This window comes from Rhinoraja longicauda, chromosome 5 (assembly GCF_053455715.1).
Source record: "Rhinoraja longicauda isolate Sanriku21f chromosome 5, sRhiLon1.1, whole genome shotgun sequence".
In the NCBI taxonomy this organism is placed as follows: domain Eukaryota; kingdom Metazoa; phylum Chordata; class Chondrichthyes; order Rajiformes; family Arhynchobatidae; genus Rhinoraja; species Rhinoraja longicauda.
In genome coordinates this window covers 16,116,370-16,143,828 of record NC_135957.1, presented here as the reverse complement: position 1 = coordinate 16,143,828, position 27,459 = coordinate 16,116,370, and the positions used below count along the sequence as shown (strand labels likewise).

The following is a 27,459-nucleotide window of genomic DNA, read 5'->3' as shown; positions in this document are numbered from 1 at the left end:
TACGCCTGCCTCACTACCTGTCCACCATTTTTACAGGAAAGTATGTACATGATTCCCTTGGTCTCTCTATTCTGCAACACTTCCTAGGGCCCTGTCATTCACTTTGTATAATCCTGTCCCAGTTTAACTTCCTAAAATGCATCACCTCCCACTTGTCCAAGTTAAATTACACCTGCCATTCCTTTGTCCACTTTCCTAATTGATCCAGATTCTGTTTTAACCTTAAACAACTTTCTTCACTGTCCACTCTACCACAATTTTGTGACATCTACAGACTTACTAATGATGCTAACTACATTCTCATACCAACCATTAAGGAATATGGCAATCAACAGCGCTAATCCCTGTAGCACACCACTGGTCACAAGCCTCCAATCTGAGAAACAACCTCACCAACCTCTGCCTCCAACCACAAAGCCAATTTTGTATTCAATTTGCTAATTTAACCTGGAGTCAATATATTCTCACCTTACAGACCAGCCTGCAAGAGCTGATCAAAAGCCATGCTGAAGTCCATTTGGACATCTAAAATCTTGTCCTCATCAATCCACTTGGTCTCCTCTTAAAAAAAATCAAATTTTGAGATGTAATCTCTCATGCACACGGCCATGCTGACTATTCTGCCATATACCCAACATGTGTCTTCCGCACGAGGGCATCAGGATAAAAGTTACTCACTGCAAGTCGGCAAGCCTCCGATCTACATTTATAATTTGCAATTCCATTTGGCTGGCCCAGTTTCGTGGATATTGGTGAACACCCAGTATGGTGGGGGACTCGGTGATGATAATTAATTGAACATCAAGGGTAGTTGGTCATTGCTTAGAATGTCTGTGGTACAAATGTAACTTGCCATTTGTCGTTTCATGCCTAAATCGTCCCTCGTTTGCTGAAGTGTTGCCAATGATATTGAACATTGTGCAAATCACCAGAAAACATCATCTTTTCTCATAACTGTGACTTTCCATCTAGGTTGACATTCTGGTGAATCTTCTCTGCATCCTCACCAAAGCAATTACATCCTTTTTATCCTGTGGTGACCAAAACTTACAGAATATTCCAGATGTGGCCTCACAAATGTTTTATAAAGCTGCTTCATAATTTCCTCATACTCTATGTCACTATTAATGAAGCCTTGCATTTCATATCTTCTTTATCACCCTTTCTATCTATACTGCCAGCTTCAGGAATCACTGGACTTGTACACAACAATATTTCTGTTCATTAACTCTCCTATGAGCCTTTTCATTCATTACGTATTGGGTCTCCTAAAACACATAATTTTGCACATCAGGGTTAAATTCCATCTCCCACTTCTCTACCCAATTTATCAGCTTTCTGTATATTACATATGGTTCCCTTTCACTTCTAACTAAATTTGCAACATATTTCATCATCCTAGGTTACAAACCTTGTTACCCATGTCCTGAATTCTGACCAGCTGGCCTTTAAGCGCTTCCCAAATGTCATATGTGTAGGAAGGAACTGCAGATGCTGATTTACACCAAAGATAGACACAAAATGCTGGAATATCAGCAGAACAGGCAGCATCTCTGGAGAGAATGGATGACTTGTCGGGTCGAGACCCCCAAATGTCAGATGTGGACCAGCCAAAGCAGCTGTTCCCTTTCTACTCTTTCCAGCTCCTGTCTAACATTAATGTAATCAGCCTTTCCCCAATTTAGCATTTTCCCCTGAGGTCCAGTCTTATCCTTATCCATGACTATCTGAAATTTAAGGAGTTATAATCATAATTCCCAAAAGCTCTCTCTTATTCCCCAAAACAAGGCCTAATATGCCCCCTCATGACAGTGGTCGGGAAGATGTTCGAGAGGATTCTTCGGGATAAGATTTACTCCCATTTGGAAGAGAGTGGGTTAATTGGGGACCATCGGCATGGCGTTGTACAGGACCTTGGTAAGGTCATGTTTTACTAATTGGATCAAGTTTTTTGAGGAGATGACAAAGGTGATCGATGAGGGTAGGGCAGTGGATGTTGTCTACATGGATTTTAGTAATGCATTTAATAAACTCCCCAAATGCTGCAGCAGATTAAGATGCACATGATTAACAGTGACTTGGTTGTATGGATTCAGAACAGGCTTACTGGTAGAAGACAGAGGGTTCTGGTGGAAGGCTGGAGCCCCGTGACCAGTTGTGTTCCGCAGGGGTCTCTGCAGGGACCTCTGCTGTTTGTGATATATAAATGGCCTGGACACAAACATAGACGGGTCGATTAGTAAGTTTGCCGATGATACCAAAATTGCTGGGGCACAGACTGTAAAGAAGGCTGTCCAAGTATAGAGATCAGTGACAGACATACTGTAAGCAGAAAAATGGCAGATGGAGTTTAATCTGAGCAAGTGTGAGGTTTTGCATTTGGGAGATCAAATGTAAGGGGAAAAGAGACAATTAATGGCATGTCCCTTAACAGCATTGATGAACAGGGGAATCTTGAGATCCAAGTCCATAACTCCCTGAAAGGGGCAACATAAGTTGATAGAGCGGTAAAGTCATAACATATGCTTGGCCATTGAGTATAAGAGTCAGGAAGTCATGATGCAGCTTTATAGGTCTTTGATTAGCCACATTTGGAGTATTGTGTGCAGTTCTGGTCACCCCATTACACGTAGGATGTGGAGGCTTTGGAAAGGGGGCAGAGGAGGTTTACCAGAAAGATGTGCAGGGAAGAACTGCAGATACTGGTTTAAATCGAAGAGAGACACAGAATACTGCAGTAACTCAGCGGGACAGGCAGCATCTCTGGAGAGAAGGAATGGGTGGCGTATGCCTGGTTTAGGAGGTATTAGCTACAAGAAGAGGTTGGACACACTTGGATTGTTTCCTTTGGAACACCGGAGGTTGCAGGGATAGAAGGTTATAAAATTATGAGAGGCATGGATAAGATAGACAGACAGAATCTTTTTTCCAGGATGGAAAAATCAAACACTAGAGGGCATAGCTTTAAGGTGAGAGGTACAAAGCTTAAAGGAGATGTGCTGGGCAAGTTATAGTGCACAAAAGATGGTGTATCTCTGGAACACACTGCCAGGGATGGTGGTTGATGCAGATACAGTAGTGGCATTTAAGAGATTTTTGGAAAAGCAGATGGATATGCAGGGAATAGAGCAATATGGATTATGTATAGGCAGATATCATGGATCACGTACAGTACAGGTATCATGCTTCGCACAGACATTTTGGGCTAAAGGACCTACTCCTGTGCTGTTTTGTTCTATATTTTATCGCTAATTGTGAAGAAGCTGCGGCACAGTAATTCAGCGGATAAAGCCACTGCCTCACAGGGCCAGAGATCTGGGTTCGATCGCAACCTCGGCTGCTGTCTGTGAGGAGTTTGTACATTCTCCCTGTGACTTTGTGGGTTTCCTTTAAGGGCTCCAGTTTGAATGAATGAATACTTTATTGTCACGTCATAATGAAATTCTTTGCTTTCCATACCCACGGTATGCAGTCACCACATAACGGGCACCGACAAAGTTACCAAGTATCCCGTGCCAAGTCTGCTGCTGTTCTCCCCCCCAACCCCACCCCGCCCCCACGGCAGTTCCCCATGCCGGGTCATCCTTTATTCTCCACCCCCCCCCTCACAGTGGTTCCCCCACGCACAGCATGGACAGTGGTTCCTCCCACAGCACAAAGACTTGTTGGTTTGTAGGTTAGTCGGCCCATAATGTGTAGGGAATGAATGGGAGTGTAGTATAACATAGAACTAGTGTGAACAGGTGATCGATGTTTGGCGTGGACTCGATGGGCCAAAGGGCAAGATACCATGCTGTATTTTTCAAAGAACCAATCAAAAACCACTTAGGTAGGGCACATGTTATGTTGCCTTTTATTGTTTTGGATTTGAGTGTAAGACATGGGAAATCTTGCTAATTATGACATGTCTAGGTCTTATTTCCGGAAAGTTATGTGAGTAATCGGTGGAGCACCATAATGGTTCACCAGACTGATTCCCAGGTTTGTCATAAATGGAAAGAATAAGTCGACAGATTCAAAATCATTTCAGCCCAGAAGAATGAGGCACGATTTCTTACAAATATTAACAGGGTAAATGCTGAATTTACCAAGGAGTATCAAGAGCCAGGGGTCACAATCTTACAATAAGAGTCAGTTGTTCAGGAACATAGAGCAGTACACCACAGGGGCATACCCTCCGGCCCACAATATCCGTGCCGAGCATGGTGCCACATTAAACTAATCTCCTCTGCCTGCATGAGATCCATATCCCGCCATTTTGTCATATCCTATCTAAAAGCCTCTTAAACGCCACTATCATATCAGCCTCAACCACCAGCCCTGGCGGCGCATTCGAGGCACCCACTACTCTCTGTGTAAAGAACTTGCCCTGCACATTTCCTTTAATTTTGCTCCTCTCACCTCAAACCTAAGCCCTAGTGCTTAACATTTCCACCTTGGGAAAAAGATTCTGACTGACTACTTTAGCCAGAATAACACCCTTCCATCACAACTTTCAGTCTTCTATGAGTAAGCCAGTTCTGAATCCAAACAGCCATGTCGCCGTGGATCCCTTGCATCTTAATCCTCTGGATCAGTGTACCGCGAGGGACTTTATGAAATGCCTAAGGACTGAGAAGAGAAGACATTTCTTCACCCATCGGGGAGCATACCTTTCAGAGTCTCCGCTTAAGACTATGGAGGCTCAGTTGCCAAGTATTATTACGGACAGATGTTTAGATATTAAGGGAGTCAAGGGATTCGGAGTTAGTTCAAGAAAGTGGTGCTGAAGTAAAAGATTAGGCATGATCTTATTTAACAGCTCAGCAGGCAAGCGAGGCTGTTCCAGCTTCAATTCTTGTGTGTTTGTGGTTAAGTGATTTTCTAACTTCCAATGACTATTTGTCCTGAGATTTCACAACTACAGCTACCTCCTAGGGCTGTACCATCCAAATAAGCAGTGACTGATCGTCTTGTAAATTCCTAACTGAATCTTGTGATTTTCTAAACAGAAATGATTGCTCGTCCAATTATTTCCTCACTTAAACTGACTGCTTCGCCTGGGATTTCCGAACCAGCAATGACTGCTGGACACATAATTTTTGTGTGTAGCACTGACTGTTTGTCCCATGCAGGGTGTCACATCCTATTGGTTCCAGGCTGAGGAGTCGTCTTCAGGAAGTGCAAGTGACTATGAAATGTTTACCAAACACTGTATACCTTCTAAATACTGTCATTCTATAATTTAATGGTATATCAGAATTAGGTCAATTATGACCTATGCATATCATAATCGAACAAATTATCTCACATCGTGTGCTCAAATCCTGCTCCACCATTTTAAAAGATTGTTGCCGATCTTATGTAACGACATTTCCACGTTCCTGCCTACTCGTGGAGACTTTTCACCTTAGTATCGAAATATCACCGCATTTGAAACCATTTTAAGTCTGTGGTTTCATATACATACTGGACAGATTAGTATTTTTGTAAAATTTTAGTTTGTGCATTTTTAAGCTCACCTCATATTATGTAATAAGTCACATTGGGAATTAATACCATGATATGTTGATAGAAGATACGGTTTTAAATACAATCTCTGACAACATACCTAACTTTAATCTTTCCACATTTATTCACAAAATGCTGGAGTAACTCAGCAGGTCAGGCAGCATCTCGGGAGAGAAGGAATGGGTGACGTTTCGGGTCGAGACCCTTCTTCAGACTAACTTCTTCAAAAAACTTTAATCTTTTGTCTCTATTTGTTTTCCTTAACCCATTTCAACATTTAATTTATATCTATTTTACTGTTTCGTTTATTTGTCTTTTTAGCCCATGCCTATTCATTTCTTAGTTGAATGATTGACTACCGACATAGTTGGCTTAGTTCATGGAAATCGGGTGTCAGATCATTCAGTTTACCTGCCCCTGTCGTTATCAGAACTTTTCTTTTACAACATTTCTTCACAACATAAAGTAACTGCAAAAATTGTAATCAGCTTCATCAATAGTTTTGTCCATCTGCAAAGGTTGGTTGTGGTACTCTGGGCATATTTAAGTTTAATGTATTTACCTCCTGGAAATTCACTGACACTCAGCCAGAGCCCAGCAACAACCAAGTGTCCACAATCATGTACAAAATATATGGACTGCGCAACTGAAATGAAAGTGACTACATTCTGGAAATTCAAATAATAAATCACACAAGTATCTATTTTAATGCCAACTGGCTAATAATTTACACCAATAAATAATCAAAATTAAAGAGCTTGTATTTAATGTCTCATTTGATTGCTTGTGTGAAATAGAAGAACTGATGTAAACAAACAAGTAATTTACTCAAAGTCCCTTTTAAGGATCTTAACTATTTCTTGACAATAGCTTAATGAATACAAGTCTGTAAAATGTAGAATGGATAAAACACAACATACTGGTCCAGATCTGGAGAAGAATACATCTTGCTGAGTCTCTTCGATGGTCTTGTTGGCAATTCATTCCATTGGGGTAAGCTATAAAAGTCATAGTTTGTATTATTATTTTATCCCATGTTATCTTGTTACAGGATATACTGCACATGTTGTACTGGGTTGAAGAAACAGTATCCCATATGCTGGTCTGCTCTGTGCTGAATTTTTAAAATGTACCATTTCAAATGCACCATTTCCCTTAAATAAAAACTAGCTTAATTTTGTTTAAATTAACTAATTGCATGCACCCCAGAATGGAACAAGGAACATTTTTAAAAAATGACATGTACTTGATACATTATTTGAAAATACATGAACACAACATGCACTGTGTATACTGATATTTACATCTTTATCTAAATGCAAATATTGTGATGGATTCACCTATGATACTGGTGTCAGTAACATAATTTTAATTAGAGCTATCACAAGAACACAAGAGCTCTGACTTTTGCTATTTTCAGATCATTCACATTGGGTTGAAGGCTCACTTGCTCATGAGTGCGTCACATACCTCGGAACAGCACAAGATACAAACAGACACAAAGGGATGTAGACAAAGACAAGAAATGATCACTACAACAAATAACGGACTAACAGTTCCAGAAATATATAAGGAAAATAGCCAAAGGTGATTACAAATAAGCAAATTTATCATAGTAACACATTTTATCTTTTTCAAATAATAATTTGAATGAGGCATCTTTAGTATTCATTATAGGGAACTATACACAACAATGTAAACATATATATGTTACTAGAATAGGTTTGGAGTACTTTTAAAACACGTGACAAAATTACAGTGAAACTGCTGTTGAAGGATGCAGCTAACATTAGTTGAATTCTGTTCCCAAAAACCACCAAGAGGGTGCAGTATAGTGAAACTCTGAAAAAACGTAGCCTAACCAGTTAATTGAACACCAGCATTTATGCAATTTTCTTACATCAGACATATGAACATTTTGCTTTTCCATCTAAGCTGCAGCAGAGTATTTGTCTCATCCTTCTGAGAATATTTCTTGCTCCAACAAGCACAGCAAGGTTCTTCTCAGGAATGTCCAGAAAATGTATATTCCTTGATTGTGCAAAGCACTATAACCAAGCTTGGTCATTTCCACAACCAACACCAGAAACAACGCTGCTCCCTCAATAACAGCAGATGAACAGGGGTCAAGATTACAGAAGTCAATAGAAATTATCAACATGATGGGCTGCAAGACCTTCCTATTCTGAAGTTAGCTTTTAAATTCTACAAGGCAATATGAGTTTATCATACAGCATTCATTTGGGGAACACGCTTTTTCCCTCTTGTTCAACGAAAAGAGGTTCTGAATTGATCTGAAGACTGCCTGCTTTGTGTAACTTAGAACCACCGTGAATTTAACCAATGTTTTGTAGGGACTGGATAGCTTCTATCCTGAAATGCCCCTCAACATTCAAACGGAAATAATAAATGGATCTTCTATTTATTTTGGCATGATTTAAATTTTCTTGCCATAATTTAATTTGTTAAAAATATTAAGGGTCACTTGTCCAAGTCAGAGTATCTTTACAGAAAATAATCAGCAGTTCTGTAGGAACGTAGTTATGCTTGCATCAATTTGAACACTGCAATGTACAATCATTGTTGGGGGGGTGGAGGGGGGGGTTGGGGGGTGGGGGTTGGGTTGGGGAGGTGGGGGGGTTGGGTTGGGGAGGGTTGGGGGTTGGATTGGGGAGGGTGGGGGGTTGGATTGGGGGGGTTGGGTTGGGGAGGTGGGGAGGGTTGGGTTGGGGGGGTTGGGTTGAGGGAGGTTGGGGAAGGGGGTTAGTGGGGCGGTTGGGTTGGCAGAGGTTGGGTTGGGTGGGTGAGGCAGTTGGGTTGGGGAGGGTGGGCGGTTGGGTTGGGGAGGGTGGGGGGTTGGGTTGGGGGGGTGGAGGTGTTGGGTGGGGGATTGTGGGGTTGTGTGGAGGGGTGGGGTTGGGGGGGTGGGGGGGTTGGGGGTTGTTCTGGGATGTCAGAACCTGCTGTTGAGCCTTTTCGAGGTGTTGTGGGCCTAAGGGGCCTGTTCCACTTAGGCGTTTTTTTAGGCGACTGCCGGCGACTGCAAGTCGTAGCAATTCGCCGAAAAACTGGTGACTGGACCCCCCCTACGACAATGTCTACGACAAGCTACAACAACCTACCACCTAGTGGACGTCAAGCTACGGCAAGCTACCGACAATCGACGACCTAATCATCGCAACTTAGGACGTCCACCTATGACCGCAACTACGACAACCTACGACCACACAGGCGGCAACCTACGACAACCGAAGTCAACCTACGTCTACCTACGACAAGCTACGACTGTGTCGGCTACAACTGAAGACAATTCACGTCATTTTGGCCTCCGGTTTTGACACCGGTATCTGTCGCCGGTTGTCGTTGGTAGTCGCCAATGGAATTCAACGAAGTCAGCACTGGCGACAACCTACGTCACCTGGCAACAACCTACGGCAGCGCCTACATCAGGAGACGTCAAGCTACGATCATTGGCGTCAAACCAACAGTCGGCGAAAATTTTGAAACGTTTCAAAATCCAGCGGCGACCAGAGAAACGCTACGACTTTTTGGAGACTACTCACGACCATACAGGCAACACCCTGGCGACCGTGTGGCGAGAGCCTAGTCGCCTGGAGTCGCCTAAAAAATCACCTAAGTGGGACAGGGGTTTAACTAAATGAAAAACCAATGAAGGGAAGTGCCCACTTGATAACCCCAATGATATACTTGCATCTGCAGGATTAGTTTTTTTAAGAGCTAATTAATATGCAGGTAGCTATTTTTTGCATATGGAGTCATTTATTGTAAGTTGGTTTAGATAGTTAAATAATACTTTGTCTTTGGGCTTAGTTTTCTTAGTTGAGTGCTTATCCTGGAGTTATAGCACAAGTACTTTGTGTTTTAATTGTAATGGTGCATGCATTGCATGAACCCCACAGTGTGGGGCTACGTATGTTCACTGATCATAACAGTGTGTGTGTGGTATGCGTTGCATGACCACAGCAGAGTGGGTGGTGGGTGTTCCCTGCATCCCAGTGTGGGTGGTGGGTGTTCCTTGAAAGACACAGTGTGGGTAAAATGGGTTTCCTGAACCCAACAGCATGGGTGATAGGAGTCATAGGGTATACAGCTCCTTTGGCTCAACTCATCCATACCAAGTTGCTTTCCTGAGCTAATCCCATTGCCTGCCTTTGGCCCGTATCCCTCTAAAGCATTCCTATCTATGCACCTGTCCAGTATAGGTGAACTGTGTTTCCTGAACTCGCCAGTTTAAGTGCTGTCAGAGTGAGGTGCATCACAGAAGCCAGCTCGTCTGCCTGCCCACTGTTGCACCCACTCTATTAATTACATCTAGCTACATTAGGTCCCTAGCCTTCTGTTCTTTGGCAGTCTTTGTACAGGTGGATACAGGGGAGATGATCTTGGAGACGAGTTTGAATGGGATTATGGTGCCGACGGCAAAGGTATACTTGATAAATCGGAGTCTGATGTGGGTGTCCTGAAGTGTGTTTCCGAAAGCAGGCAATTTGAGTGAGTGCCGATTGCTGAAGCCAGCAATTTGAGTGAAATGCACTGCCCCGAACAAGCAGAGCAAGTGATAATTGTTTCATGAATCCGACTGATGTGTGTTTTCTGGATCTGGCGATCTGGCGTTATGAATAATGCACTTTCCTGAACTCTGCTTTGTGAGCAATGTACCCTTTCTGAATCTGACATTGTGAGTGATGTGCATTTCCTGAGCGTGGCAGTGTGAGTGATACATGTTTGCTAAACCCAGCAGCGTAATCTTTGTGTGCCTCCTGAAGCTGGCAACTTGAGTGATATGCATTTCCCAAATCCATCAATGTGAGTGATGTGTGTTTCCTAAACCTAACTGCGTAAGTGGTGCGTGTTTTCTAAGCATGGCTGCATGAGCTCTGCGCACTTCCTGAACTCTGCTGTGTGATTGATGTGTCTTTCCCGAGCCTGGCAGTGTTGTGCATGGCAGCTTAGGACCTTTTGTGTTTCTATTTGCTATAAATATCAATGTTGTTTATCCTAAATTTATTTTCCAGTTGGTGGGAAACAGGACTTTAAAATATTTTTGAGATCTATAAGCTGAGTTGAAGTTCCATGTCCTTCTGGAACCTGAGAGAGCAACACAATTCTTGCAATATGTTAATATAATGACAGTCATGTTTCCTGCTTTGGATCTACCATTCAGAAAGTCATTCTTTGTATTTTCATATGGAAACAGGCTCATCACAGAATCCTTGATTTCATATCATAATTTCATTATTTTTGATTATGGGCGTGTCCCACTTTGTTCCTAAAGCATAATCTGGCCATGTGGTAGGTGTTTGACAATGCAATTTTGTTCTGTGGTGAATTACTGTCATTCGATATGTGTGATAAAAATATTTCTGACATTGATCAGTTACATTCTCACATACGTCACTGCGGGACATGGATCATTTGCTTCTCCAAGCTGATGTTCTCTACCTAATACCAGAAGCTAATAAATTTCCAACCCTCCAGTCATTCCACAAATCACTATCTCTGATGCTTTGATGGTTATAAATGCATAATTTCTCGATTCCTCAATCTCATTTACCCACAGATTTAGTTTATAGAATTTGAGTAGTTTGATCATAAATTGATCTCACGCCAAAAGTGTCAGTAACCAATCGCAGATATTCAGTTCATCCTCCAGTTGTGCAAGATGCACATTCCCACACATGACAGCCAATATCATCAAAGACCCACACCACCCAGGCCATACTCTCAATTCGCTACGACCATGAGGAAGAATATACAGAAAAATAAAAATTGTGACTACCAGGTTCAAGAACAGGTTCTTCCCAGCATTTATCAGGCTCCTGAATACTACAGGACACTAACCTCAGCAACTATGATCTTATGCGCCCTCAACTATGATCTTCTATGCCCTCTGCCCCTTTATGGTTCTTAATGTATTGTATTTTTGATTATTACACATTATCTGTGTATTTTTGTGCTAGGGGGCCAGTAAGCTACAAGAAAGAATATGTTGTCAGTATATATGACAATTAAACACTCTCAACTCTTAAGGCATATGCAAATTGGAAAGAGAAAAATAGGATGGGAAGTAAATTTGTGGCTTAGAACATGGTGTAGATAAAAGGGATTCTGATTCATGGGAGACTCGCACCAGAACTGGGGAAGGAGTGTGTTATTCCATTGAGATAGGGTTATGAAGTGCCCCGGCAATTCTCATAATTAGGGTTGGAGACAGGAGGTGGGAGTCATAGATTCATTCATACAGCATGAAAAAAGTCCTTCGGCCCAACTTGGCCACACCAACTAAGATGCCCCCCCCCCCTTATACATTCGGCACATATCCCTCTAAACCTTTCCCATCCATGTACCTATCCAAATGTCTTTAAATGCTGTTGTAGTACTTACCTCAACTATTCCCTCTGGCAGCTTGTTCCATACACCCACCACCTTCTGTGAAAAGGTTGTCCCTTTTATTAAATATTTCCCTTCTCACCTTAAACCTATGTCCTCTGGTTCTTGATTCCCCTTCCCTGGGTAAAAGACTCTGTGCATCTACCTTGACTGTCCCCTCATGATCCTATACACCTCAATAAGATCACCCCTCATCCTCCTACAATCCAAGGAATAAACTCCTAGTCCACCCAATGTCTCTCAATAGCTCAGGCCCTCAAGTCCTGGCAACTACTTCGTTAATTTCCATTACACCCTTTCTAGCTTAACAACATCTTTCCTGTAGCAAGGTGACCAAAACTGCTCAATACACTAAATGGGACCACACCAATGTCCTGTACAACTATAAGATAACATCCCAACTTCTATACTCAATGCAATGAGGCCAACAGAAAGCCTTCCTGACCACCCTATCTACCCGTGACACCAATTTCAAATAACTATATACCTGCATTCCTAGATCCCTCTGCTCTACAACACTCCCTAGAGCCCTGCCATTCAACGTGAAGGCCCTGCCCCAGTTTGTGTTCCCAAGATGCAATACGTTGCAATTATCTGCATTAAACTCCATCAACCATTCCTCAGCCCACCTGCCCAACTGATCAAGATCTTGCTATAATCTTTGATAAACATCTTTGCTATCTACAATACTACCCACGTTAATGTTCCAAGAAAGGCAGGTTTAATAAATTATGAACAAATGAAAGATCAGTGGCACAGCAGAGTAAAGGGGAACTGACAGTCAGTTTGGTAGGCCAGGGCATAAAATGTAAACAAAAATATGCATAACAGAGCAAATCCAGAGTTGTGAATAACTAAGGAAAAAATCTAAGTTTCAGAGAGTCAGGAGTATTGTCATATGTCCCGAGGCAGAACAATTAAATTCTTACTTGCAACAGCAGCACAACAGATATGTAAACATAATACTCAATAAATAACACAACGAACAAGCAAAAAGAGAAGTTCAATAAATAAAAAAATCCAATATAGTGCAAAAAACACTACACCTTAAGTCCCTAAGGCAACCTAGGCAGTTTGTAGTTTAGTTGGAGTTCGTAGTGTTCAACAGCCTGATGGTTGTTGGAAAGAAGTTGTTCCTGAACCTGGACGTTACAGTTTTCAGACTCCTATACCTTCTTCCTCATGGCAGGAGTGAAATAAGAGCTTTGCCAGGGTGGGTTGATGATGTTGGCTGCCTTTCAGAGACAGCACCTCTTATTGACCCCTTCGGTGGTGGGGAGTCCTTCGATGGTGGGAAAGTCAGAACCTGTGATGGACTAGGCAGTGTTCACCACTTTTTGTAATCTCCTTTGTTCTTGGGCATTGGAGTTGTCAAATCAGGCCATGATGTAACCAGTCAACATGCTCTCTACATTACACCAGTAGAAGTTCAAGAGAGTATTCATTGACATATCAAATGTCCTCAATCTTCTAAGGAAGTAGAGGCATTGATGGGCTTTCTTAATGATTGCATCAATGTGCTGGGTTCAGGACAGGACAGTTATTCATATATATGCATGTCCAGGAAGTTGTTGACTCTCTCCACCACCGACCCGTTGATGAAGACAGATTTGTGGATTCTCAGTGTTCCTAATCTAAAGTGAACAATCAGTTCCTTGGTTTTACTGACATTGTGAGCAAGGTTATTGTTCTGGCACCATTCAATCAAACGATTAATCTCCCTTCTATATTCATCATTATCCATAATTCATCAAGACTCTGTACTATTAAGAACTTTGAAACTTGAAGGGCATAAGTTGGCACCAGAAACGTGGCAACTTGCATATTGTCTCAGTGAAGTCTCCTATTCTTACACTGCAATCATTACACTTTTGTACTTATCTATTATTGTGCATATCTATAGTATGATTTTACCAGTTTGTATGCAAAACAAAGAATTCCACTGCACCTAGGTACATGTGACAATAAGGTTTCATCAGACAATGGTGGTGTTGACAGCAAATTTAAATATGGAGATAGAACTGTGTCCTGCTACATGGTGATGGGTATAGAGTGAGTAGAACAGGGGCTGAGCACACTGCCATGTGCCCCTGTGCTGAGGGTTATCATAGAGGAAGTGCTGTTGCCAATTTATACTGATTGTGTTCTGTTGATGAGGAAGTCAAGGATTCAGTTGCAAAGTGTTGCACAAAGACCCAGTTTAGAGGGGATGATGGTGTTAAGTGCCAAGCTGTAGTCCATGAACTGCGGCCTGCGAGAGTCAGCGAGATCGCGCACCCCCCCCCCCCCCCCCCCATTAATCTATTGTGGTGATAAGCAAATTGTAGTGGGTTCAGGTTCTTGATGAGATAGGAGCTGATACGCACCATAACCAACTTCTCAGAGCATTTCATCTGCACGACATTAATGCCCTTTATTTGAATGCACATGGCATTTGCACAAGATAAATGAGTTAATAGCAACATATGAGTATTCTAGGAATGACTAATATAAAGACATATGTGCTGTGTGAAGAGGACAGGGTGCTCATTAGTTTATTTTAGTTTAGTTTAGTTTATTGTCATGTGTACCGAGGTACAATGAAAAGCTTTTGTTGCATACTAACCAATCAGTAGGATTTCAATCGAGCCATCCACAGTGTAGATACACGATAAAGGGAATAATGTTCAGTGCAAGATAAAGCCCAGTAAAGTCCGATTAAAAATAGTCCAAGGGTCTCCAATGGGGTAGATAGTAACTCAGGACCGCTCTCTCGTAGAGGTTCCAGATTATACACGGTTCTAAAGGAATTCCAGGTTATTCCATGTTATACGCTGTTCTAAAAGAAGAGGCCAAACAGGGGCTAAATGAGGTGGGGTGGCATTGGTATCAAGGAAGGTACTTGAGCAGTGTGAGAAGGAACTGCAAATACTGGTTTAAACCGAAGATAGACACAAAAAAACTGGAGTAACTGAGCGGGTCAGACAGCATCTCTGGAGAACAGAAATAGACAATAGACAATAGACAATAGACAATAGGTGCAGGAGTAGGCCATTCAGCCCTTCGAGCCAGCACCGCCATTCAATGCGATCATGGCTGATCACTCTCAATCAGTACCCCGTTCCTGCCTTCTCCCCATACCCCCTAACTCCGCTATCCTTAAGAGCTCTATCCAGCTCTCTCTTGAAAGCATCCAACGAACTGGCCTCCACTGCCTTCTGAGGCAGAGAATTCCACACCTTCACCACCCTCTGACTGAAAAAGTTCTTCCTCATCTCCGTTCTAAATGGCCTACCCCTTATTTTTAAACTGTGGCCCCTTGTTCTGGACTCCCCCAACATTGGGAACATGTTATCTGCCTCTAATGTGTCCAATCCCCTAATTATCTTATATGTTTCAATAAGATCCCCCGTCATCCTTCTAAATTCCAGTGTATACAAGCCCAATCGCTCCAGCCTTTCAACATACGACAGTCCCGCCATTCCGGGAATTAACCTAGTGAACCTACGCTGCACGCCCTCCATAGCAAGAATATCCTTCCTCAAATTTGGAGACCAAAACTGCACACAGTACTCCAGGTGCGGTCTCACCAGGGCCCAGTACAACTGTAGAAGGACCTCTTTGCTCCTATACTCAACTCCTCTTGTTACGAAGGCCAACATTCCATTGGCTTTCTTCACTGCCTGCTGTACCTGCATGCTTCCTTTCATTGACTGATGCACTAGGACACCCAGGTCTCGTTGAACTCCCCCTCCTCCTAACTTGACACCATTCAGATAATAATCTGCCTTTCTATTCTTGCTTCCAAAGTGAATAACCTCACACTTATCTACATTAAACTGCATCTGCCATGTATCCGCCCACTCACACAACCTGTCCAAGTCACCCTGCAGCCTTATTGCATCTTCCTCACAATTCACACTACCCCCCAACTTAGTATCATCTGCAAATTTGCTAATGGTACTTTTAATCCCTTCGTCTAAGTCATTAATGTATATCGTAAATAGCTGGGGTCCCAGCACCGAACCTTGCGGTACCCCACTGGTCACTGCCTGCCATTCCGAAAGGGACCCATTTATCCCCACTCTTTGCTTTCTGTCTGTCAACCGATTTTCTATCCATGTCAGTACCCTACCCCCAATACCATGTGCCCTAATTTTGCCCACTAATCTCCTATGTGGGACCTTGTCGAAGGCTTTCTGAAAGTCGAGGTACACCACATCCACTGACTCTCCCTTGTCAATATTCCTAGTTACATCCTCAAAAAATTCCAGTAGATTTGTCAAGCATGATTTCCCCTTCGTAAATCCATGCTGACTCGGAATGATCCCGTTACTGCTATCCAAATGCTCAGCAATTTCGTCTTTTATAATTGACTCCAGCATCTTCCCCACCACTGATGTCAGACTAACTGGTCTATAATTACCCGTTTTCTCTCTCCCTCCTTTCTTAAAAAGTGGGATAACATTTGCTATCCTCCAATCCACAGGAACTGATCCTGAATCTATCGAACATTGAAAAATGATCTCCAATGCTTCCACTATTTCTAGAGCCACCTCCTTAAGTACTCTGGGATGCAGACCATCAGGCCCTGGGGATTTATCAGCCTTCAGTCCCATCAGTCTACCCAAAACCATTTCCTGCCTAATGTGGATTTCCTTCAGTTCCTCCATCATCCTAGGTTCTCCGGCCCCTAGAACATTTGGGAGATTGTGTGTATCTTCCTCAGTGAAGACAGATCCAAAGTAACGGTTTAACTCGTCTGCCATTTCTTTGTTCCCCATAATAAATTCCCCGGGTCGGGTCTGAAAAAGGGTCTCGACCCGAAACAATGCCTATTACTTTTAGGATGATGTCTGACCCACTGAGTTACTCCAGCCTTTTGTGTCTAACTTAGGTACTTGAGCAGTGTCGGGGTGAGATATAAAAGGCAGTAGATAGTGATGTAGAATTGGCACAAACTGCAGGGGAAAGAAGATAACAGTTGAAGTCGATAGACTTCTTAAAATGTGAAGTCAATAGGTTAGAGCATAAATGGAGAAATAAAACCAAACTATAGCACATGAACAGGCCCTTTGGACCACAACATCTGTGCCAACCATGAGGCCAATTTCAACTAATTCCATCTGCCTGCACAGTCTATGTCCTTCCATTCCCTGCTGGTTGATGTACTTGTTTAAATACCTCTTAAATGTCTCAAAATCAGTTAAGAGATTTTTGAAGAAATAACCAAGAGGATTGGTTATTCTCCCATAGATAGGGAGAATGCACACGATTTCTCTTCCCCACGTTGTCTATGTGTCTTTAACAAAACCTTTTGCAAGGTCGCACATGGTAGGCTGCTCTGGAAGATTCGATCGCTTTGGATTCAGGGAGATATAGCTAATTTGTGATATAATTGGCTTGTTGGTCGGAAGCAGAAGTTGATGGTGGAAGAAAATTTTCCAGACTCGAGACCTGTGTCTAATAGTGTTTCGCATGGATCTGTGCTGGATTCACTGTTGTTTGTCGTTTATATGAATGATTTGGATGAGAATGTACAAGGTATGCTTAGTAAATTTATAGATGACACTAAAATAGATGTTATCGTAGACAGTGAAGATAGTTATCAAGAATTGCAGCAGGATCTTGATCAGCTAGGTAAACTTGTCAAGGAATGGCAACTGTAATTCGGTGTTGATTTCTGGGAAATAAAATCGGGGTAGGATTTCCACCCAAGGTAAGACCTTGGGGAATATTGCAGAACAGAGTGACCTTAAAGTATATATTTCCTTGTAAGTGACATCATAGGTGGACAGGGCAGTGAAGAAGGCGTCTGGCCTTCATCAATCAAGGTGTTGTGTATAGGAGTTCAAACATTGCATTGATACAAGACATTATTGAGGCCACACCTGGAGTATTGTGAACAGTTTTGGTTACCGTGCTATAGAGAAGATGTCATTAAGTTGGAAAATGTTCAAAGAAGATTTTGATGAATATTGCCAGGACTTGCAGGCCTGAGTTATGGGGAGAAGTTGGGCAGCTAGGACTTTATTCCTTGGAGCATAGGAACTGAGGATTGACCTAATCGAGGTATATAAAATTACAACGGGCATAGATAGGGAGAATGCATACAATTTCTCTTCCCCATCGAAGGAGAATCAAAAACGAAAGGATATAGGTTTCAGGTGAGAGGGGGAAAATTTAAAAGGACCTGAGGTCTAAATATCACCAATTATCTTCACACCTCCTCAAAGAAGTTTGGATGACATGACTTACATGGAAGACACTGATTGGTAATCCCAAATAGCATGGTAGAATTTTAAAAATCCCAATTACAAAATTAAAGTATCGGAGAGACTCAGGGAGGGTGAGGTGTGGTTTAAAGGCATTGAAGTCCCCAGGACCTGATGGATTGCATGTGAGGGTTTTAAAGGAAATGGGTGCAGAGATAGTGAACCCATCGTTTGAAAAATTTCATAACACACTAAACTCCACGAAGGAGAGAGAAGATTGGAAAACCAACCAAAGTGACTCCTTAGTTCTCCTCATGAAATGATACCCCTCTATAAGATCATCTATCAGCCTCGGGATCAAAGGAATACAGTGCTAGCCTGCCAAATTTCTCCTTACAAAGCTCAGGCCCTCATAAGTCTTCTCAGTTTATGACATCCTTCTCATAACCAGGAAAATTTAAAAAATGTAGGCTGAGCCTGTTCAGTTTCTTTCCTTGCTTATTTTGACAGCTGGAAATAAATTTCATCAAACCTGGCAAGTTATCCACTTTCAAAGAAAATAAACTCCTTACTATCTCCTCTTCTGCAATGTTTAAACCACCCAATTTTTCATGAATATGTCCCTTTGGCCCACAATGTCGGTGCTAAACATAATAGACAATAGGTGCAGGAGTAGGTCATTCAGCCCTTCACGCTAGCACCGACATTCATTGTGATCGTGGCTGATCATCCACAATCAGTGCCCTGTTCCTGCCTTCTCCCCATATCACTTGAATCTGCTATCTTTAAGAGCTCTATCTAACTTTCTTGAAAGCATCCAGAGAATTGGCATCCACTGCCTTCTGAGGCAGAGAATTCCACAGATTCACAACTCTCTGGGTGAAAAAGATCTTCCTCATCTCCGTTCTAAATTGGCCTACCCCTTATTTTTAAACTGTGGCCCCTGGTTCTGGACTCCCCCAACATCGGGAACATGTTTCCTGCCTCTACGTGTCCAATCCCTTAATAATCTTATATGTTTCAATAAGATCCCCTCTCATCCTTCTAAATTTCAGTGTATACAAGCCCAGTCGCTCCATTCTTTCAACATATGACAGTCCCACCATCCCGGGAATTAACCTTGTGAACCTACGCTGCACTCCCTCAATAACAAGAATGTCCTTCCTCAAATTTGGAGACAAAAACTGCACACAATACTCCAGGTGCGGTCTCACTAGGGCCCTGTACAACTGCAGAAGGACCTCTCTGCTCCTTTACTCAACTCCTCTTGTTATGAAGGCCAACATGCCATTTACCTGCTCAGCTTGGTAAACGTGGCTGTCTCCCAATGTGGGATATACCTGTATCTGTGTGGGAAGGAACTGCAGATGCTGGTTTATACCTGATTTGGTTGATGGATTAAAGGGGATAATAGGAGAGAAAGTGAAAGAGCAAGAGAGAAAAAACCTAAATAAAGGAACACAATGAAATGAGGGCAGTTAGAGAGTGAAAACAGTTTTTTTTTAAACTGTGTACATGCAGGGACAAGAACTGAGCCAACATCACAGATGGACAGGCCAGTTCTAAAACAGACGGACAAAGCAAGTTACCTGAAGTTGTACGATTCAGTATTAAATCTGAAATGCTGCAACGTGCCCTGATGGAAGCTGAGGTGCTTCTCTTGGCTCCACAAATAGATAAGGCAGATGGAGTATTGATGTAACAGGCAAAAGGGAGCTCAGTCACCCATGTGATCTGAACACCGTGATACATGAAACAGTCACCTAATTTGGTTTGGTTTCTCTAATGTAGAGATAATATTGTGATGACTTGATGCAGTACACTAATGTAGATGGAAGAAGTGCAAGTGAGTCATTGTTTTTTTCTCAAAAGGACTATTTAACTCCCTGGTTGGTAAGAATGGAAAAGGTAACAGAACACATGTGGCACCTGTGGTCTCATGGAATGTCCTACGAAAAGAAGCTGGGGGAAGGTAGAGCCAAAGATCAGTCCAGGGAACAATTTCTCTCCAAAACAATTAGGCCTTTTTCTATGCTGCAGTGACCAGTATTACAAACAATATTTTAATTGTGGCTTCACCAATGTTTTACAAACGTGTACCATTATTTCCCTGATATTCTATTCTATGCCCTGGAAAATGAAGGCTGACATCCCGTATGCTTTCCCCATTCCACTATCCACTGGTTCTGTCACTTTCACAGATCTTTGGACCTGTACAGCAAGCTTCCTCAGTCCCTCAATATATTCTGGGCCCTGCCATTAACTGTATATGACCTACCTTATTTGACATCCCAAAATGCATCATTTCACACTTACCATCCATTGCTTGCCCAATTTACCGCTGATCAATATATTTTTGCACCCTGAGACTATCCTTATCATTATCCACAACTCCACCAATTTCCATGCCATCTGCAAATCCACTAACAATGCCTTCTACATTCACATCAAGTTGTACATATCAGATAGTTGCGGTCCCAGTTCCAATCTCCGTGGTTTGGCAATGTTTACTTCAGATTAGTTTAGAAATACACCCACCGAGTCTGCGCCGACCAGTACACTAGCACTATCCTACACATTACGGACAATTTACAATTTTACCAAAGCCAATTAATCTACAAATCTGTACTTCTTTGGGGTGTGGGAGGAAACTGGTGCACTCAGAGAAAACCCTCACGGTCACATGGAGAACGTACAAACTCCGTACAGACAGCACCCATAGTCAGGATTGAACCCGAGTCTCTGGCGCTGTAAGGCAGCAACTCTACCAATGCGCCACTGTGTATCCTTCACAAATGCGACCGTCCACCATCACACGCTCTCTCCTGGTCCCAAGCCAACCTTGGACCCATTTGTCACCTTGTCTTGGATTCCATGGTCTTAACCGTTTGTTCCAGCCTTCCCTGTGATAGCTTGTCAATTGCCTCACTAAAGTCCTTGTAGATTTTGCTATGAATACACCGCGCTATTCCTGAAAATTGTGGAAAACAAATGAATAAGGAGATGAAAAAAATTAGCTTTGGTAAAATAACAGCATTAGAGAAATGAATGGGACAAAGGCAGAGAGTCCCTAAGACCCGATGACCTGCATTCCAATGCTTTGAAAGAAATGGAGATAGTGGGAGAAAAAAGAAATGCAAATGCTGGAAATCTAAAATGAAAGCAGCAAAATGCCCCAAAACTCAGCAGGTTAGGCAGTATCTGTGGAAAGAGAAATGGTGAATGTTTGGGGTCTGCAAGCCTTCGTCAGAGCTATGAAAGAAATGTTAGGTTTCAGTTACTGGAGGAGGGATGTGAGAGAATGTCTAAATGGCTTAACTAGGACAACTGCCAGCATATTAAACTCTCTTGATGTGTGTAATGAGTTGTCATGGTAAGTTTTGGAAATCTGCTTAGCTGGCTAGATTCTAAAAGTAGGGCAAGAAAACTGTGTTAACGTGATATAAAAAGAGAAAATGGAAAATGCTGGAAAACTCAGTGAAACAAAAGATAGACACAAAAACCTGGAGTAACTCAGCGGGACAGGCAGCATCTCTGGAGAGAAGGAATGGGTTTCGGGTCGAGACGAGAGAAACAAGTTGGTCTAAGTAGCAATGAAGTTGAGGTAGGACAATGGATAGAATAAAGAGAATTTTCACAAAAGGCGAAGTCATGTGGCAGGTTTGCTGCTAATGTGTGTCTGGCCTCCTAGGACATCACTCTCCGATCTTCTCTCCTACTGAAAACTAATTTGTAGTTCTCCGTTTTCCACATCTGATGAAGAGTGGCAGACCTAAAATATTGACTAGTTCTCTTTGCACGGCAGACAGTGTCTCAATGGCAGACAGTGAAAGCGCTGATTGTCATTTCCTAAATTCTGTAAGATTCCAGTGTAACCCTGACATCTGTAGGAGGGAAAATGCAACAATCTACTAGTAAGGTGGTAATCACTGGGCAGTTGAAAATAATAATTGGATCGGACAGAGCCCACATGAATATATTAAATAGTAGACATGTTTGACAAATGTGTTTTAATGTTTTAAGATTGTGTGGAATAGGTAGGCAGGCAGCAAACTTATGGGATGTATTGGAACTTTAGGAAAGTCAATTAAGTGTCACATTAGAGCTTATTCGCCACTACCATGGTCCACTTGAAACTACATGTTGTTCATGATCACACTGGCTCAGTGGGCTGAAGGACCCATTTGCATGCTGCATCTCACTAGGACCCCATTATGCTATAAGGCCACTATTTGATAACCACTATAAAATAATGTCTCTTGGTCAACTTCAGAAATGGAGAAGGGGAAGTATAATGTGCATTTAATGGAATGTAAGAAACACAACTATACCATAATCAACACGTTTTGTAATCATGGACACTGATTTCTGTGATTTTCACAGCCTTAATTTGAGTTTCAGATAAAAACGGGTAGTATGGGGAGAACTATCATGTTGGGGATTGAGGGAGGATTGCCAGAAGTGATATGATCTGTGATGCTTTGGGAGACAGTGTGCCGGTGTTCGTTGGCGGGATTGTGGTCAACGGGTGGCTATGGGGAGATGTCCAAGAGTGATGCCCAGCCTCTGCATTATGGAGGTCATCCCACCAGACTACAATGGCACCACCCTTGTCAGCAGGTTTTATGATGAGGTTGGGATTGGTGCACAGTGAGTAAACAGTTGCTTGCTCAGTGCTGGTGTGAATGAAATGGCTAAGAGGAGTGAAGAAGTCAATTCATCGAATGTCAAAGCAACAGTTAGAAATGAAAGGGTTGAGAGAAGGCCAGGTGCAAGAGGAATGTTGGAAACAGAAGAAAAGATCATCAGTTGGGGGGGAGAGAGATGCAAGGATTCCTTGCCAAAAAAATAAGCACAGAGGTGGACGTGGAGACGATGGAAGACGACTTGACATCCGAGAAGGGCAGGTTAGTGGGATGATGAAGGCCAGCAGGAGTTTGGGATGGAGCCTGATATGGGATCAGAGGAGGGTAGGGGAGGTTTCAGGGGGAAGAGGCTCAGGGGATGTACCTTGGTGGGAGGATGGAGGCTCAGAGGAGAGTGCGAGGTGATGTGGGATTGGTGGGTGAGGATGTGGCATGGTCAGTGGGAGAGGCAGGACACCAGGACCCTGTGGCATCAGTCAGGGGAATTGTCAGTGGAGGTGGCCAGGAAGTGGTGGGATCTGGCAGCGATGGTGGTGAAGTAATTGACAGAGAATAATTGGGAAAAAAATCAAGAATAATCTCAGCAGCAGAAGCCAAAGTAAAATGGTGCAAAGAAAACAGCAAATATGACAATATGTCACTGGAAATATGTTTGAACTCTTGTATGACTGGCAGGATGTTCAAACAGAAGGATCTAGACAAGGCCAGAAAGTAGGAAAGCAGGAGGTAAGTTACAACTATAAATGATGTGGTGGAAAAACATCTAAAATAACAAATCAGGAATCGAACAAAGAATAACAAAAAAAAAAGAATATTAATAAAGGAAAGCACTCAGCTGCAGGAAGCTGTCTGTAAAGGGCAAATCACCAAGTCTGAATTTCCATCGCTAGTGTTGAAAGAACACAGATTGTGTGCAACAGATGAACACAGCATGTAACAGGTGGTGCACACCCAGGTGTGAAGGCGCTGGGCCTCGATGGCAAAACAAAACAGTGGAATTGTTCACAGGAAAGAGTTTAAAGACCAGGAAGTCCGTAAAGACAGGAATATCATAAATACAATAGAGAACCAAGTACCATTTAAATCAGATCAGGAGAAATTACAGCAGAGAGACCTGGAGGGTAAATGTATTGTTCCCTGAAAGATGTGACACAGGTAAACAAGATGATGACAAAGGCGTATGGGATGTTGCTTTCATCAGAATGGGCACTGAGTATAAGAGTAGGAACATCATGTCATAGCATACTAAAAGGATACGCTTAAGGTAGAGTGGGTGCGGTAAAGATTTACAAGGATGCAGCTGGGACTGGAGGACTTTAGTTATAAGGAGAGATTTCCCTGCAGCAAAGGAAGACGAGGGATGACCTTATCAAGGTTTATAAATTATATGGGGCATAAATAAGGTGAATGGTCACATTAGGTTCCCAGGTTACAAAGGGCATAGTTTTGAGGCAAGAAGGACCCAAAAGAGAAAGTTTTCTTACACAGAGGCGGTGGGTATATGGAACATGCTGCCAGAGGAAGTGGTAGAGGTGGGCATCTCTGACCCCTCTCACCCTGGCCACAAACTCTTGCAAGTACTTCCCTTTGAGAGACGACTCTGGACTGTCAAAGCCGCCACAGCCAGACATAAAAACAGCTTTTTTCCACGAGCATTAGCTCTACTCAAAGCCAAAAGTCTGTAGCCTCCTTTTGTTCTGGGGATTTTATTTTATTCTTCACATGTTTAATTTATAATGTTTTATTTTTAATTGTCTACTGTATATCGTGTTGTTATCCTTGCAAGCAAAGCACCAAGGGAAATTCCTTGTATGTATACATACTTGGCTGATAAAATTTATTCAATTCATAATTACAATGTTTAAAAGACATTTTCACAGGTTAGATCGGAAATGTTTGAAGGGATATGGGACAAACACGGGCAAATGGCTCTAGCTCATGAAGGCAGCTTAGTTGGCATGGAAAGCTGAACTGAGGCGGCAGTTTTCATGCTGTATGCTAGTGACTATATGACAGGGAGGCCAATTGGTCCTTCGTGTATACATCAAACAGAAGTGGATTTTAGGTATCTCCCTGGTTCCAGCTCAGGTGCTGATCCTACTATTTTAAAATGCAGTGAAGGGTTTTTGCCTTCAGCACCCTTTCTGGCATCGCCAATACTCATTGAGTAAACTATTTTGTTCTCAATTTACCTCTTATATTTTTACCAATTAACTTAAGAATGTACCTCTGAACTCTAATGCAAGTGAAATTGGTCCTTTCTGTTTGCTGTCTTAGCCTCTCGTAATATTAAACAGCTTGTTGAAATCGCCCTTAAGTTTCTTTTGATTCCAGCCAGTCTTCCATTATAATAAGGTATGATGGTAGCATTTAAGAGGCTTTTAGATAGGCACATGGATATGCATGGAATGGAGGGATACTAGATCGCATTCAGGCAGATTAAGTTAGTTTAAATTGGCATCATGTTCAAGCAGACACTGTGGGCCAAAGGGCCTGTTCCTGTGCTGCACTGTTTGATGTTCTATGTTCTAATACAAATCTCACAATAATAATAACTGCTGCATCTCACCTCCAATGGACTTCCTGCAGAAGTGGAGCTAATCTTCCAAACTAATGGAAAGTTGTTCAGCCGACAGTGACAATTGTCCGGAACAAAGTTTATCAAATATCTCAGTAATCAAAGAGCAGTATGGAGATCATGTTGGTGCACACTCAAGAGGCCAAACTCCAAGCCATCATTGATATTTTCACTGAAGCACACAAAAAAATGGGTCTTATATTTAATATCCACAAGACAAAAAGTCTTCCACCAAATTGTGTTGCATCACCACACTGCCATCAAATAATAAAACTTAACTGCAAGGCCTCAGAAAAAGTAGATATCCATATCCTAGTAGCCTCGGAAAAGACGTGATTGATGATGAGGTTCGCTATTGCCTTCCATGGGATAACAGCCTATGGTCATTTGAGTAAAAGTGTAATGAAGATCAAGACCTTGGAATTAGCACAAAATTCATGCTCATGGCAAACTAATTGCAAAGATCCCCACCCTCCCACGTTTTTGTAAATTGCATTATCTATAATAAGTTTCTCAAGGCACTGGAGAGAGATGACCCGCCTCCTCTCTGAAAAATCCTCCAAATCCATTGGAAAGACAAGCAACCAATTTCAGTTCCCTCTCCCACACTGAGATCCATAGTGGAATAACCCACGTAATAAAAATCAGAAGATGCTGTAAACACTCAATAGGTCAGGCAGCATCTTTGGAAATTGAAACAGTTAATGTTTCAGGACTGAGACCCTTCATCAAAACTGGATAATTGCAAGAAAACAAGTTAGTTTTCAGTAGTAGAGAAATAGGTTAGGGATGGATAGACCAGAGGGAATATCTCTGAACGAGTTAGAAGCCCCTTATGCTCCTTTGTTTGTATTTTGCATTGTCAATAGCAGGCCTGTGGGATATGTCCGGTAGACCATACCATACGAATTGAATTAACATGATGACAGAAACAGCCAATTTGATACAAGCAGAAACTAAGAATGAATTAACTAACATTGGAAAATTTGACGTCAAGTCTAGATGACTGTCCTGGGGTGTTGATCCTTCGGCTTGCATTGGGTCTAATTGTTACAGCTCGATAAACCATACACATGACAGAGTGAAAGTATGCATGGAGAATTAAAGTGTCACGAAACCAGAAACTCACAGGTCACTCCTGCAGACTGTGCAACATCTGGAAATCTTTCATCTGGAAAGCAATTCATTTGCACATCCAATCTATGTACTAGATGGATTGGGTCCCTAGGTAGTGAGAAGGGAAGAGATGGATAGTATCCAGGATCAGGATCAGGAAGAAAGCATTTCAGAGGCACCTGTATGGAATGCCTCATCAGCACAGTAAGTGCAATGGAGAAACTGACAGCATTGAATGGAGTCCTTAGAGAAGACAGGGCTGGAGAACGTATCGTCAAGATAACTGGGAGTTGTGAGCTTGCAATGGATGTTTGTGGCTGGCCTATCCCCTGTGATGGACGCAGAGAAATGCAGGCAGGGAAGGGAAGAATCAGAAATGTTCCACATGAAGATGGGAGCAGGCTGGAAATTGGCAGCCCAAATGTTCAAGTTTTGTGTGATTGCAGGAAGCAGTCATCAATATACCAGAAAAAAAGTTGAGGTAGTGGGCCTGATTAAAATCCAAAAAAAGATTGTTCCTCGTATTTCTGAATAATAAATATACTTTGGGCCAGTGCAAATATCCATCGTTACTCCTTTGATCTGGGGAAAAAAAAGTCAATAGACAATAGACAATAGGTGCAGGAGTAAGCCATTCAGCCCTTCGAGCCAGCACCGCCATTCAATGCGATCATGGCTGATCACTCTCAATCAGTACCCCGTTCCTGCCTTCTCCCCATACCCCCTCACTCCGCTATCCTTAAGAGCTCTATCCAGCTCTCTCTTGAAAGCATCCAACGAACTGGCCTCCACTGCCCTCTGCCTTCTGAGGCAGAGAATTCCACACCTTCACCACTCTCTGACTGACTAATGTGTCCAATCCCCTAATTATCTTATATGTTTCAATAAGATCCCCCCTCATCCTTCTAAATTCCAGTGTATACAAGCCTAATTGCTCCAGCCTTTCAACATACGACAGTCCCGCCATTCCGGGAATTAACCTAGTGAACCTACGCTGCACGCCCTCAATAGCAAGAATATCCTT

General features: G+C 42.4%; 1 protein-coding gene across 13 annotated transcripts in view; it reads right to left on the bottom strand.

Moving 5' to 3' along the window:
- LOC144593435 (regulating synaptic membrane exocytosis protein 1-like) overlaps positions 1-27,459 on the bottom strand; it is a 338,785-nt gene that overhangs the window by 193,953 nt on the left and 117,373 nt on the right. For 9 of the 13 annotated variants that reach the window (XM_078398979.1, XM_078398984.1, XM_078398980.1 and 6 more), the window contains one exon: positions 6,411-6,488. The exons of the other annotated variants lie outside the window; for them this stretch is intronic. In XM_078398979.1, coding sequence (XP_078255105.1) covers positions 6,411-6,488 — 78 coding nt within the window. The remainder of the gene's footprint in view (positions 1-6,410; positions 6,489-27,459) is intronic. 13 annotated transcript variants of the gene reach the window in all.